Source organism: Filicampus tigris, chromosome 9, assembly GCF_054856515.1.
Source record: "Filicampus tigris isolate MCC_2025a chromosome 9, RoL_Ftig_1.0, whole genome shotgun sequence".
Lineage (NCBI taxonomy): Eukaryota > Metazoa > Chordata > Actinopteri > Syngnathiformes > Syngnathidae > Filicampus > Filicampus tigris.
The window spans coordinates 4,859,517-4,874,546 of record NC_141225.1 but is presented as its reverse complement, the minus strand read 5'-3'; the positions used below and the strand labels follow the sequence as shown (position 1 = coordinate 4,874,546).

Below are 15,030 nucleotides of genomic sequence, written 5' to 3'. Positions count from 1 at the left end.
AGCTGTAAACACTGGCAGTAGCACGTCTCTTGACACCTTCTGCTCTCTCTCAACAGAAATCGTGCGTTTGTCAAATCACACAATACATCTACAAACCTTTTCTCTTGCTCAGATTAGATATCAATTGATTTTAATTCCACTTTAAAGATGCATTTAATTGTTTCTATATTATTAATACGGGTGTGTTTGTGAGTATTGCTAATGTGACAACTTGCTTTCCCTCAGTGGTATAGAATGGATGAGATTATCTATCATCTCAGAAAATACTTAGTTCCATCATCACTGTCATGATAATACAATAGCGGAGTATGCCCAAATTATAGAAATGAGGCAGGAGATTTATTCCTAAAAAGTACACTCACTATTATTGTTGTGCAGTTTGAACATTACCAGTGCGCTTAATGGGACAAATTAAAAAATGTTAAAATCCATTGCACCCAAGTTACATAAAAATTGTGCTTAAAGTAATGCTTGAAAACAGAAAAAAAATAAATGTGGCTGTTATTGTACTTTAAAGTCAAGTACAAGTGAACTGAACTATACTGAACAATACAATCCAACACAACACAATACAATTTTATTTATATAGCGTATTTCATAACAGCGATGGCTGTAACAAAACACTTTACAAACAATACAATCAATAGAACAAAAACAATAAAAGGCTGTGATACATGTATTAATAAATATAGACATAAATAATATACAAATATAAATAATGTAGAGTACTGGATTAAACAAACGCTTAATACTCTGTAACATGCACAGTTTGAACATTTATGTCTTTGATTCTCACACACTTCTAGAGGGAGCCTGTACACTATTACCAGGCCCTTAACACACTTTAAGAATCACTTATTTAATCAATTTAATCTATCTTTCAAAAGATCATTTAGTCTAGTAAAATCCATTTGGATTGTATTGTGGGTATGCGAGTTTGATACCTTACAAACCAAATGAATATTTCAGTAAGCTTCGCCGCCAAGTGTCATGATCACATGAGACAGGTTGACCGTGTTATTTTAAACCAGTTAATTAGGCAGAATTGGAGGCCATTGAGTAGTGTGACTAACATTTCTAGTCATGTACCTCACGCACTCATTATGTTAACATAAGTGTTATATTTATGTACAGCACCACATTAAAATACAACGTGCAGGATTTTACCTGGCTCAAATTGAGGTAGAGGTAGTACCATCCTGACCATGCGGCATGACGTGCATGTATTCTGACAATTCAACCGACTCCCTTTTTTTTTTTTTTTACAAGGAACATACTTTAAGTTAAAAGTTCCAATAAGAATGACTGTCATCATGTTAAAGCAGTCATTTATTAAGACTAGAGTCACAATTTTTAAAGTGTTACTGCAAAGAGACACATTGGGGCACACAAACCTTTTTTTTTCTTTTTTTTTTTTTTAGTAGGGTTGCCATTACAGTCAACGAAAACTGTGTTAAAATGTCCTGTTCAACTTCATAATTTTCTTGCTTGGCCTCTAACCAGCAAGATAAATACCCACAACATAATCTCTTCATGATAATTTTTTTTTTTTTTTTAACTCCCCGCTGCCAGGTGCTTATTGACTTGGAAGTCATGCATCTCTTGTCGTGTTTGTGTTGCACCTTCCCAGTTCACGGTGCCTGATTTCAGTTAAACGCTGCCTGAACAATTCCAAGGCCGTCCAGTTTGATTTCGGACATTTGGGAAATGCCATTTGATTTAGAAATTGTTTACTTGCTGGTACGCTGACAATTTCACTTGCATTCACAAAGTGGGGCTTTTGCTGGCTGATTCACCCTTGCCTTCTCTCACTGAGGGAGACTTTGTGCCCGCGTCGTTAATGTGATCTACCGAGAAGTCATTTTTGTGCGATGCATCAGGTGCTGGTGTGTTGATGACCTGACCACTGATTTTTTTTTTTTTCTCCCTTCACTGTCTTATCTTTACAGGTCTATCTTTATACTTCGAAGATGGCCATGATGATCTGGATGATTGTGAGTAGTTGACATAAGTTGCTTTATTCTCATTGTATTGTTACATTGTTGTTTTTTAAGGTGCCCTGGCACTACTTTGTTCAATTACTGTACATATGATGGTGGTTCTTCTTGAAATACGTTGCGACTCTGTTTGTGTAAATAACACAACATATTCAATATTTCAAGCATTTGTTACCAATCCTTCTTTTAGAATATATTGAAACATGGTTGAACAAACTATTTATTGGCTTCTGATTTCAAAACTAGTGAGCCATCAATTAGTTGGGTATATGGCGATCATACCTTTACACGGGTTAACAGTCGTAACGGCCCTGCGAGTGAAATCATAACTACGATGCGGCCCGCGACACAAATGAGTTTGACACCCCTGTTTTACACCAAGCGGGACGAGCAGCAATCACCGGCTTTGTGAAAAACAAAATGAAATCCAGTTGGACTTTATTGTAAACTGGACTGGTGATTGATTGCCACGTGCTAAATGAATGTCTCGTGCCCATCTTGCAGTTGGATTTGATGACTATGGTTCAGAATGTGACAGCATCCGCATCACAGCCTTTCTTGACGCAGGCCAGGACAACTTGCCGCCACTTGGGAGGCTAGAGAAGTACGCCTTCAGTGAAAATATCTTTAACAGGTAAGAGTTTGGAGAAGAGGAAAAACATTCTCATTATTATGTAATCCCGCAATGAAATATTGTTGTATAAAACCTCATCATCTCATTTAAAGGGGAAATCGACCCAAACACATTTTTTTCAAGAATATGTTCCCAGCAGGCCCGCTAGTTGAAACACGGCATTCTGATTAATATTGTGTTTGTGGAATATGAGTTAAGCAGCAAAATCCACCCCTATTTAGCCATCTCAGGGGGCGGCCATTTTGTCACTTCTGTCGACTGAAAATGACATCACAACTGCTCAGGGCTCCGGTAATGACCAATCACGGCTCAGCTTTAGAAAACAGGTCAGCCGTGATTGTTCGTTACCTCAGTCCTGAGCATTTGTGATGTCATTTTCAGTCGACAGAAGTGACAAAATGGCCGCCCCCTGAGATGGCGAAAAAAACGGGTTGATTAACTCTTATTCCACAAATGGAATATTTATCAGAATGCCTTGATTCAGCTAGTCGGCTTGCATAGAACATACTCTTGAAAAAATATGTTTTGGGTTGACTTCCACTTTAACGACAGCCAACAAAACCCGTTGCAGCTCTGCTTAACTTTCGGCTTTGATGCAGTGCTTTGCCTCTCTGTGCCCAGACTACAAATAAATGGCGCCCTTTTTATTGTCAGTTTATTTAGTTGTTTACGATGTTCCCCCAATATTTGTGGGGTATAGGGACCAAGTCCTTCCATGAATAGTAAAGATCCATGAGAAATTGACGCCACCAAAAAAGGTCTATCATTAAAAATCTGTGAATTTGGGACTAGTGAATTGCAAAAATGTGGCGGAACACAGTAATTTCACACTTGATGGGTGGGGAGGGCACCTTGGGGCGCCAACAGAAACCCATGCTGGGAAACGCCTCCTCCTCCAATTCCATAACATGCCGTTTCATTGTTAATGGTGCAATGTGAAGTGCTTATGACACAGAAACAACAAATCCCATAATGCAGCGCAAGAGCTGCCTTACCAAACGGTAGGCGACCTGCAATCAATCGGTACCTTCGTCTACATGCAGCTCAAACACATTTGGTTGCGCATGTCTGTGTGACCAGCTGTTCTCTTAGATGAATATGAACGCACACAAAGGAGTTGCAGTGGACTTCCCAGCACACCTAGTGGCATTGTTTAAATGGTTAACATTCATGTGTTTATTGTTAACATAAGTGGTTCTTTTATCATCTCCTTGTATGTTTTGAGTGAGGTTAGTGTTTTGTTTAATGACCACCTGTCCGTTTCTATTGCAATTTAGTTTTTGGCCTCGCTTGCCCGAATAAGGAGCCTTAAGTTGAACAACATATTTGAAGTTATTAAAGGTTTGTGTTGATGGAATATTATTGTATCCTGTCTGTTTTTGATGACATTTTATGTTCAAGCGGATCTTAGTTTTGTACAATCATTCATCTTGTTTGGCCCGCGACCTAAAGTGTGCTTTGAGTTTTGACACCGCTGGTGTAGGAAATGGCATCATCGTCAGTGTGCTGATTGCAAAGTGGTGCCACATCTGGCAGGAAATATGATAAAAAGTTGTCGCCATCATGTGAACTTGTTAGCACACTCTTCCGTGTCAAATTGTACCATAGTTGTTATTCTTGGCTTTTGATTGTTAGGCGACACATTTTGTCTGTGCTTAACACTAAGAGAAAGGTTTCAAATGACTGACCAAAATATTCTGGATTTTGCATTTAATTGAGATATTTATTTTGTGCAAATGGTGCCTTTTGGCGCAATTGAGATAGACATAATGGGTTTCACAACTAGCTTGCTACCCACAGTATATGGTCTGCAATCAATCATTCAAGAATAAATACAATTCAGATCATGAATGAATCACTAATAGGTGCGTTTCCCCAATTAGCGCTCACAGAATTTTCCTCACATGCACAACCCTAGTTTCATAACAGCGGATTGACACGGCGTCCAAGTCTGCTCTGCTCTTGACGCCTAAGTGAATGTCGGCATTCCAGGGTGAGTGCTCATCACATACCTGTACAAGCTTCACACAATAAGCTGAGTATTGACAGAAGAGTCCAAATATACGCTAGTAGGTTTGTTCCGGTTCAAACTTGGGTTTACCGGTACAACAATAGCCACCATTTATTATTTAGTCATTCATGTCCTGCAGGTTAGAAAACACAAAGCCGACACAAACAATGCTCTTTTGTCCTTCGCACAAACTTTTAGTTGTTGTAAACCAGCTTTTCAATGCTTGGCTATTTGATTTCACAATGTGTGTGTGCCCGACAGCGTGAGCACTGCCTGCACTCACACGTTGTTGGCGGCAGACGATCTAACCCGACGCTCCTCCTGTTCCATTTTAGGCAGATCGTGGCTCGCGGGCTGCTCGATGTGCTTCGCGAGTTCAGCGATAACGAAAATGACTTCATCAGTGTCATGGAGACAGTTGCCAGAATGTCAGAAGATGGAGGTAGATACGTTTCCCTCTAATGTACTAGCTGGTTTCAGTATACATCAGCTTCTGCCGTTTGGAACGTGCGAGCCTCATCCGCGGCAGTAATGCAAGCGTGTGTCTCGTCAGAGCCGACCGTGCGAGCCGAGCTGATGGAGCAGGTCCCAAACATCGCCATGTTCTTACACGAGAGTCGGCCCATCTTCCCCGCCGCTTTCTCCAGATACTTAGTACCCATTGTAGTCCGGTATCTCACCGATCCCAACAACCAGGTAGGATACCAAACCATAGTTTCCCCTGGTGCCTCAATGAACTTTTCAAATGTTATTGTTGTGTATGTTCCAGGTGCGGAAGACCAGCCAGGCGGCACTGCTGGTACTGCTGGAGCAGGGCCTCATCTCAAAGGCCGACATGGAGACCAAAGTTTGTCCGGTTCTTCTGGACCTCACAGAACCTAGCAGCGACGACGATTACAAGATCGAGGCGGTTGCTGTGAGTAGTTTGAACGCAATCCTATCCCACAGAGGCTTTTATGTCTCACCGCATATCACTACGAGGTCGACCGCAGTCGGTTTGCGGATGCTCACGGATGACATTTTTCCAACTTCTCCATGAGCGATTGGAGTAAGGGGTCAGCCAATCTATAGTTTTCATAGTATTCTCCTGATGATCCCACCGATTAAACGACCAATTGGATACAGATTGATTTTGCATGATTTAAACAACAAAACGTGCCTGTGAGGTACAGGTATTATTGTTATCCACTCTGGGTCGCCATTATCACGTTCCACATTAATATCTGTCACTTTGGGTATGTGTGGCTTTAAAATGCTGCGCCTGACCTGGTGAGTGACGTGGGAGTCGGTGAGTGTGTGTTTAGAGTTGGCTTTTGTGAGCTTAGGTTAGCAGTTGGCTGTTAACTGGCTAACTGTTAGACAGTCTGAACTTTGAGTGTCCTTTCTTGCAACTGTATATAAGACTAGCCTTTGATCACAACTGTTCGTCTAGCCTACGCACACACAAAAGCAAGCCTTGTTTTCATTTGGGTTCTGGGTTATCGGTGGATTTCTCCCCCACCCAACTACTGGGTCATTCAAATTCCTGAGGTCTACTTTATTGTGCTTTTAGAGGATGCACTCTTGCCTCATTTCTTCAAGATTTTCTTCTGAGAAAGCCTCAACACTACTTTGCGTCTGTGTTCAGATCATGTGTAAAGTGGTGACCATGCTGAGCAAAGACACAGTGGAGCATCTCTTACTGCCTCGATTCTGCGACTTGTGTAGCGACGCCAGACTCTTCCAAGTGCGCAAGGTAACACCTTTTGCTTTTTCCATTTTACTCCGGCATTATATATGCAGCTATGGTACGCAGCTGTTTAGTAGGAATTATTGTCATAAATATGCAAGTCAGACTTAATTCGGTTTTGGGCATCAGCCGGAGGCACAAATCCCTGTTATTTTCCCAGTGGAATGTTAATTCCCCAGATGACGGGTGCCAATTTTGAAAGGAGACACATGCAAATGTTTTATTTTTTTTTTTCCTACCTCTGGTATTCTAGGTCTGCGCAGCCAATTTTGGAGAGTTCTGTTCAATTGTGGGTCAGGAGGCCACAGAAAAACTACTGGTAAGGACTTTTGAAACACCTTTTCACCCCCGCTGTTACTCTTCTGACTTTGTTCGTTTATCTCAGGCCACTGGATGCAGAGTGGTCTTTTCAAAAGGTGACATACTATGCAACTTTCCTTCACAAATTAAAGCAATTACAAGGTCTTTTAAGAACGTGTCTCTGACTTGCTTTTGTCAAAATACCCAAAGAATCCAGAATTATAGTACACTTTCTTGCCCTGTTGTCTCATGCATGTGAGCAATGCATATACCGCTGGGCTAATGACGAAATTCATTTCCATGATGTACCTTGCGCCTGGTGTGGCGTGGACTTGCGAAATCAGAGCGTAGGGGGAAAAGCAAGTACCCGTATAGTAAATAAAAGCATTCTCACACATTGAGGCAGAAGTTTCCACACCACACCGTCCATCACATTGACAACTACCAAACAAAATTGTGCTGTCACCTGCAAGTGGCTCTGGATCTTCGCCCTGCCTGGCTGGTCAAGTCATGGGAGGACAAACTCGTTTTGGGGGCGGATATTATGTAAATTAACCTATGTCATGGTTGGGCAGAATGCCTTGGTCTCAGACTATTTTTAGAAAGGAGCAGATCAATTTTTTTACCTTGTTGGTTTAGTTTCACACTTGATGGGTTTGCAGAGACACATGAGAGATAAAAGTATTTGTGTACAAGCCCCTTTACAAAAAAAAAAAAATCAGGTTTGTCACTCTTTACTGCTTTTAACGTAGATTCCCAAGTTCTTCGACCTGTGCTCAGACAGCCTGTGGGGCATCAGGAAAGCCTGCGCCGAATGCTTCATGATGGTCTCCAATTCTACCTCGCCTGAGGTGCGACGTGCAAAGTTGTCCCCACTCTTCATCAGCCTCATCAGCGACCAGTCCCGCTGGGTAAGATGCGCACACACCACACACATATGCTACTTTTCCCACCAGTGCTGGAAGTTAGCTTGTCAAGTCAATTTTATTTATATTGCGCCAATCCACAACAAGTTATTTTAAGGCACTTAACACATTGAGCAGGTCCAAAAAAAAAACACTCATCTGTGTGTTTAAGAAAACCAAATCCTTAATGTGATCGAGTACATTTAATTGCATCAATTTCACCTGTTTTAGGTTCTAAGAAATGTGCATTCAAGCAGAATAGCTAACGAAATGTTGTTTTGTTTTGTTTTGTTTAGGTGCGGCAGGCTGCTTTTCAGTCTCTGGGCCGTTTCATCTCCACCTTCGCCAACCCAACGAGCGCAGGCCTCCACTTCAGAGAGGACGGCGGGTTACTCGATGTTCCCAGGTGCGCGTCAGACAGGTAACAGGACACGCATAACAATTTTTAACCGCTGAACCTCACACATGACAAGAAACCAATCGCCATGTGCATCCCTACTGCTCTTGTAGTGTAGTTTGTTGTAGTCAAAGATGACCTACACAGCTAGGCGATACCCTGCCACGGGGCAATTTGGCCAGATTGTCAGCATACGCGTGCCCCACACAGGACGGTGTCGACTGAAAATAAAAATGAGTCAAAACAAATTTTTCAGATTATGGAGGAAATTAGATGTTGATAGCTGATGCTTGAATGCATCCTACGCTTCAGATGAATTAGATCATTTCCACCCCATTTCCTGCATTAGACAGATTGATGTTGGGAAACTCTGAGCGACCGCGTGTTTGTCCTTCTAGCGACTGCTCCTTGAACTCCCTCAATTGCGCCGACATCAGCAGCCGCCACACGGAACGAGCGATCGCTCACACGCCTCCCAACCAGGATGGCCGTGCCACGCCGTCGCCGGAGCACGTGCCGGCGGCCGAGGAGATGAACTACGACGACAACAGCCACGGTTTCGCCCACGGAGATGCGCCCGACAGCTTGACGCATGCCGGCAACAACGCCAGGAACGCCAAAGACACGACGCAGGCGGATGAGAACTTTAACTCCTTCCACTTTTGGAGGCCTCCTCTGCCAGACATCAGCGGCGAACTGGAGCTGCTTAGCTGTCAAATGGGGGACATGATTGAGAAGAGGAAAGAGGAGCCGAAAGAAGCCGAAGATTTCGGAAGTCTTCCCGATTCCAAGGCCAGCCCTGCTAAGACTACCAGCGACAAGATCCAGATGGTCTTAGACTGTTTGCAGCCGCACATGGACGACCCGGATGTCCAAGGTGAGTGGACTTGCGACATGTGGCGTGGTGTTTGACATTCGGAAAATGTATATATTGCAGGAATAATGATATTGTTTGCAGTTACATTGGTGTGTGTAAAATCAAAGTTTCTCTAGTTAAACACAAAGCTATTATTCTGTTATATGAATGGCAACAGGTGGGTACACGGGTTAATTGTACCTTTCGCTATCTTGTGGGGAAGAATTTAGTTATCCTACCTGTCACTCTACGTCGCTAGCATAATTGGATGAACGACGATTAAGCCTGATAGAGTGGGGCCACTATGAAACACGCTGTGTTGAAACGCTACTGGCCCTGTAGATTCATCATATAATGACTTTTTGAAGATATTACTTGTGTGTATTTAGCTGCTTTTGCATGTAAAAAAAAAAAAAGCAAGAATATGTTGATTTCATCATATTATTTATCAAATTTCTATTGGCCCGGTCGGGCCAGTGTCTGTAAGCGGGCCGCCGTTAATGTCGGATTTAGTACGGTAAATACCGTAAATAGTTCTCGGCCTAAATTGTTGAAATCGCATCATGCCCCGCGGCGCTCCCGATGAAAGTGGGATAAGTGGTGTGGGGCATTTGTGTGTCGCCATGCCGGCTGAGCCCTGCCGTTCTCCCCTAGCTCAAGTTCAGGTATTGTCTGCGGCTCTGAAGGCTGCTCAGCTCGACAGCCCGTCCGATGACAGTCCCGCGGAAAGCCAGCCGGTGGACTCACCTGCCGACAGTGACAGCGACAGCCCGCTTGTTGAGAGCAAACCGGCGGAGGTTCCAACGTCTGAAGCCGCCGAGAGTATTGCTAAGGAAGAGCAAACGACGGAATGCCACTCTGTTACCGAGACATGTCCGGTGCAGGAGCAAGGAGATGTGGAGACGCAGACGGAACCCCCGGAGGATCCCGAAGAGTCTCCGCCTGATTCCCCAGTTCTGGTAGGAGGTCTTTTTATGACCAGCTTCTAAATGTAAAGGTGTGGTGTTTTATAACATAGTGTTGTTCTTCAGGTGTCTGAACTCATTGAAAGTGTGGAGGAAGAGGGGAAAGATGATTCAGTATGTGAAGATAAGCCCAAAGTCCAGGTCCGCGCTTCCGCCTATTACTTCACAGTTGTCGGCAATCACTGCTCTATCTGAACTCGTAAACTCACCTTGTTGGCCTGCAGAATGTTATCCCCCAGCAACTGTTGGATCAGTACCTCTCCATGACGGACCCGGCGCGGGCTCAGACGGTGGACACGGAGATAGCCAAGCATTGCGCCTTCAGCCTGCCGGGCGTGGCGCTCACTCTGGGCCGGCAGAACTGGCACTGTCTCAAGGACACCTACGAAACGCTGGCCACCGATGTCCAGGTAGGCACAAAAACAACACGTTCACATGGAACGAACCTCTTTCATCATGTGGGAATGCAAATCAGACTCCGCTGATGTATGATCTATTTTCTTTTGGTACAAGACAAGGCAGCTCTATTTATGTAGCACATCTCATTCACAAGGCAACTCAAGACACAGCACCTACAAGCATAACAGTCAACGACATTCAGAAGCAACAAAGAGAAAACAAAAGTAGCTTAACAACATGTACGAAAAGATCATACATTGACAACAGAAGAGTGGTGGTCTTTTGGAGGTTTTTATTGCCGCCAAGCCAAGATGTTCTGTTTTTGAGTGTTCTGCCTTTTTATATTGGATGTTTTCCAAGCAAGTGCCGCATCTGCCTCCTTTTCCGCAGTGGAAAGTGCGCCGCACGCTGGCGTTCTCCATCCACGAGCTGGCGGTCATCCTGGGCGACCAGCTGACGGCGGCGGATCTGGTCCCCATCTTTAACGGTTTCCTCAAGGACCTGGATGAGGTCCGCATCGGCGTCCTCAAGCACCTCTACGACTTCCTCAAGGTACGACTGGAGCCTCAGCTCGCCCCGTTGTAAATGCAATTCAGGACCATTAAGACGTTTGTGAGCGACTTCTTTTATAGTCCCTCACTAACACGAATTTTCAAAAAGATAGACCGTACTTTCCGAATTACGTTGCCACTTGCTAAGCGCACTCAACTTGAATAGAATCCATTGATTTCTGTGCGGTTTTTTTCCGATTATTTTGTGTCTTGAGGGTGAAAACGCCTCCGTGTATGGCACAATGTTGTAACAATAAGTCTTGAAGAAGTGCTCCATGCACATTTCATCAGTAAGAATGTGATTATAAATGTTCACTTAAGTTATCTGCGAGTGCTACTCAAAGATTCGTCTGCATCATGTCAGAACATCAACAATGAAATGAAAGCAAAGCCCGTCGGGACAGAATTCGCTGTTAAATGTAAGTCACAATACACTAATATACTCAGAATGGTCAAAATACGCACTGATAACATTTTCAGTGGGGGGGGGGGGGAGCAACCAAAGTTGTCAGTACCAATGACAAAGTAAGATGGCTGCCCTCTAGCGTCAGACATGAGGAGCCAGTCAGATAAAAATCTGGGACATCAGACATGCACACGGCGGCCAAACCAGTATCGCACCTGTCCAAAACCTGAGATCATAAATTACATGGTGTGGCTATGTTACAAAAAAATTCCAACCACTTGTATATTAAAATAGAACATATTATTGAATAGAGTTTTGTGACGCAAATAAAATCAGCCCTAGTTTGTTACTTTTATTTTAGCACACAGGGCATTTCAAACATAATGAAGTCTCAATACACATTGTATAAATATGGTCCCACAGTGTCCACTCATAAACAATGGAAAACTTCATTTAATAGACCACAGAAATGTCTAGTCACCTGACCTCTGAAAAATGTACCTGACCCTCATTTAACTCATTCACTGCCAATTGACATTTATTTGACTTTTCATTGTCCAGCCATTCAATCCCAGGAACTCTTTTATATTTTTTTTTTCAAAATGTTTCAAACGTTAGGGTAAAAGAGGGTCTAAAAATGTCTGGCAGTGAATGAGTCAAGGGGCTCGTAAACTTACGTCCATGTTTGGACTTGCTGAACGGAGCGGTGTCGCTTGTTGCCTGCAGCGCCTTAACTCATTCACTGCCATTGACATATTTATTTCTCTTTTCACAGTCCAGCCGCTCAATCCCAGGAATTTATTTTCATACGTATTTGTTTTTCATTTTTTCAAACGTTAGGGTAAAAGAGGGTCTGAAAATGTCTGGCAGTGAATGAGTTCAGAATATATATAATATATTCAAGTGTGACAGTCAGGATTAACTTCAGTATCACTCAAGTACTCCTGGACTTTAAAATCAAAACTGTGTATCGCCAAAATTGTATTTCTTTATTAAATGAAATGGAAAAAGTATTTGGTTTTTTTTCTTTCATGGTTAAGGGGTAAAACAAAAACCAAAACGTCACCAAATATGCAGATGCTCGTTCCATTGAACAATTATGATTTGCCACTGGCCGTTGCAGTATAAACTGTTGGTTTTAGAACAAAATGGTCTTCCACCAGACAATCTATACGGGCAGCCCATTTCATCAGCAACGTAAATGGTGCATTAGGCTGCCTACTTAGGGAGCAAAATCACTGGTCGATCGGGCAGCAAGCTAAATGGTAAACCAAATTCGACCTTGTTTACTAATATTCATTAATAAAGAAAAATAATCTGTTCAGGTACCGGTACATATTTGTATATTTACAGTTCGAAATTGTTTTGTAAATGCAGTCATTTTTCAACGTAGATAGGTGTGGCTTGTATAAAGGTGCAGCTCATATCGTTTATTTATTTATTTATTTATTTTTTTAAATGGCGTAAAATTGCGTTTTATAGTCCAGAAAATACGGAAATCTAATGTAATCCTAGTAAAAAGGAAGAACTCACCAAATTTGGCGACACATGCGTTATCATTGTTACTATTTTGCCTTTTGAGCTGTCCAATGTTGAGAATCCTTGTGCCAGCTGTTGCTTTGCCACCCACTTGACAGCCTGTGAATGTGTTTGCATGTCGAAAAGGCACGCTGATGGTCCTGATCTTGTGCTTGCAGTTGCTGCACGCGGACAAGAGGAGAGAATATTTGTACCAGCTGCAGGAGTTCATGGTGACTGACAACAGTCGCAACTGGAGGTTCCGATACGAGCTGGCAGAGTGCGTTTGGCAGACGTTTCCAATCCTGCTGTGAGCGTTTGTGGAGAATTAACTTCCTTCCTTCCTTCCTTGCTTCCTTCCTTCCTTCCTTGCTTGCTGCGGCTCCCCCTCTAGGCAGCTGATCCTGATCATCGAGTTGTACAGCCACTACGACGTGTACGACTACCTCAGGCAGATCGCACTCACGCTGTGCTCCGACAAGGTCTCGGAAGTCAGGTGGATTTCCTACAAGCTGGTGCGTCACTCATTCGAGTTTAGGCTCGTTACCGTCAAGGGTCTTGGCTTCAACAGCTTGATAGGTCCATATCCAAACGTCCTAGAATCATAATAGGACATCCTCCTATCCTGGTGTTTTGTTGTCAGGTGGTGGAGATTCTCCAGAAGTTATACTCCAGTGGCGCCGACGATTTGAGCGTGAACTTCATCAACGAGCTCACCGTCAGGTTTTGCCATTGTCCCAAGTGGGTGGGACGACAAGCTTTCGCCTTCATCTGCCAGGTGAGCGAGTTGGCGTCAAAGCGTCTTGCACACCTCCACGTGCGCTTCGTGTGACGTTTTGTCGCGTGGTCAAGGCGGTGGTGGAGGAGGACTGCATGCCCATGGATCAGTTCAGCCAGCACCTCCTGCCCAGCCTGCTCAGCCTCTCGTCAGACCCGGTGGCCAACGTGCGGGTGCTGGTGGCCAAGGCCCTGCGACAGAGCGTCATGGAGAAAGGTACGACGCTAAACGGGAACACCGGAACCAATGGGAACTCTTGGAATTACACTTTGCTATTGCGGGTGGGAATTCGCTTTGCACATCCTGAATCAAATAGACTGGTTGAACACAATTCGTCCATTATCCTCACAAGGGTCATTGAGATAAATAAATAAATAATTATAGTGATATATAAACATGTATACATATCATTTTTAGAACATTCGAAATGTCTTCAAATAAAATTGTAGTAGTTTGCTTGTTCATGAAGGATTAGCTGTGATGCCAGTAACGCGTTACTCCAAAATGTGCACCGCTTAGATCACTATTTTAAAAGGTTGTAGGTTGAAAATGGTTGGAGATGGAGATATTCGTAAAATGTAAATGTTACTTTGTGCAATTTTGCTACTTTGGCACTTAAAGAGTTAAAAAAAAAAAAAAAAAAACTGTACATATTTTTTTTAGCCATAGTGATCCCTTGCGCGCATGTTGTGCATGCAACACAACTAATAGGTAATGAATAATAAATTACAGTAGGACACCTGATTCCTAATACCCTTTTACTCACTAAAAACACAACAAATAACATTATGGAACACGTAATAAAGGGGACCACTAGTATTTAGTGTGCTTGAGCATAGTGAAGCTTTGTGGAGTCATCTCCAACTTTACAATCCTGTCTGAGAAAGTGACGTTGAGGAAGGAGAGAAATTTGTTTTCAAGCAGGAAATACAGTCGCTATTTTGAGTTTGTCAGCGAAAAACGAAAATATGAACGTTTGTTGCACACTGTGCTGTCAACACGGTGATATCTAGCTTCAATAAACTGTCAAATCAAAACAAAACAAAACATAACCCACTTCCATCTGCGGTTAGTCCGTCAGCTCTTTGATTAACTAAGCACTAGTACTGTTGTCAGTGTGCATGTATGACTTATGTGTGAGACAGATGAAACAAAACTAAAACTGTTTGATCAAGTTCAAAGTGGCATTCTTGTAGGCTGAAATGCTGACATTTTAAGGCAGACAGAGATGACAGCTTATTTTTGTAGTCCGAAAGGTAAACGTAGCTTGAATGTGATGTGTTGTGCCTACTCTGTCACATCTTCCTTTTTCGGGGCGCGGTGCTAATGCTAAGCTAACGATCTGTCAATCCCCCCTCCTGCCCTTGTGCTGTGTTGCGTGATCAGCCTACTTCAAGGAGGCGGGCTGCGCCTCGTCGGACGAGCTGGAGGAAACAGTGATGGCGCTGCAGTCGGACAAGGACAGGGACGTGCGCTTCTTCGCCAGTCTGGACCCCAGCAAAGGCCTGACCATGGACACGGCCCCCCTCATCTAGCTTCCGGAATACCCAACCATCCACTCTCTTTACCAGCACACCTAAACAA

General features: G+C 43.4%; 1 protein-coding gene across 2 annotated transcripts in view; it reads left to right on the top strand.

The window, feature by feature from the left end:
* ppp4r1l (protein phosphatase 4, regulatory subunit 1-like) overlaps positions 1-15,030 on the top strand; it is a 15,887-nt gene extending 857 nt beyond the window's left edge. Inside the window, exons 2-20 of one of the 2 annotated variants that reach the window (XM_086041847.1) lie at positions 1,950-1,994; positions 2,502-2,631; positions 4,978-5,084; positions 5,196-5,338; positions 5,412-5,558; positions 6,270-6,377; positions 6,625-6,690; positions 7,424-7,582; positions 7,873-7,982; positions 8,372-8,850; positions 9,484-9,788; positions 9,861-9,935; positions 10,019-10,204; positions 10,584-10,745; positions 12,848-12,948; positions 13,063-13,183; positions 13,312-13,446; positions 13,521-13,662; positions 14,833-15,030. In XM_086041847.1, the coding sequence (XP_085897973.1) occupies positions 1,950-1,994; positions 2,502-2,631; positions 4,978-5,084; positions 5,196-5,338; positions 5,412-5,558; positions 6,270-6,377; positions 6,625-6,690; positions 7,424-7,582; positions 7,873-7,982; positions 8,372-8,850; positions 9,484-9,788; positions 9,861-9,935; positions 10,019-10,204; positions 10,584-10,745; positions 12,848-12,948; positions 13,063-13,183; positions 13,312-13,446; positions 13,521-13,662; positions 14,833-14,981 (2,870 nt within the window). In that variant the 3' untranslated portion in view covers positions 14,982-15,030. Of the gene's footprint in view, positions 1-1,949; positions 1,995-2,501; positions 2,632-4,977; positions 5,085-5,195; positions 5,339-5,411; positions 5,559-6,269; positions 6,378-6,624; positions 6,691-7,423; positions 7,583-7,872; positions 7,998-8,371; positions 8,851-9,483; positions 9,789-9,860; positions 9,936-10,018; positions 10,205-10,583; positions 10,746-12,847; positions 12,949-13,062; positions 13,184-13,311; positions 13,447-13,520; positions 13,663-14,832 lie in introns of both variants that reach the window. The other variant, XM_086041846.1, reaches the window with a different exon arrangement.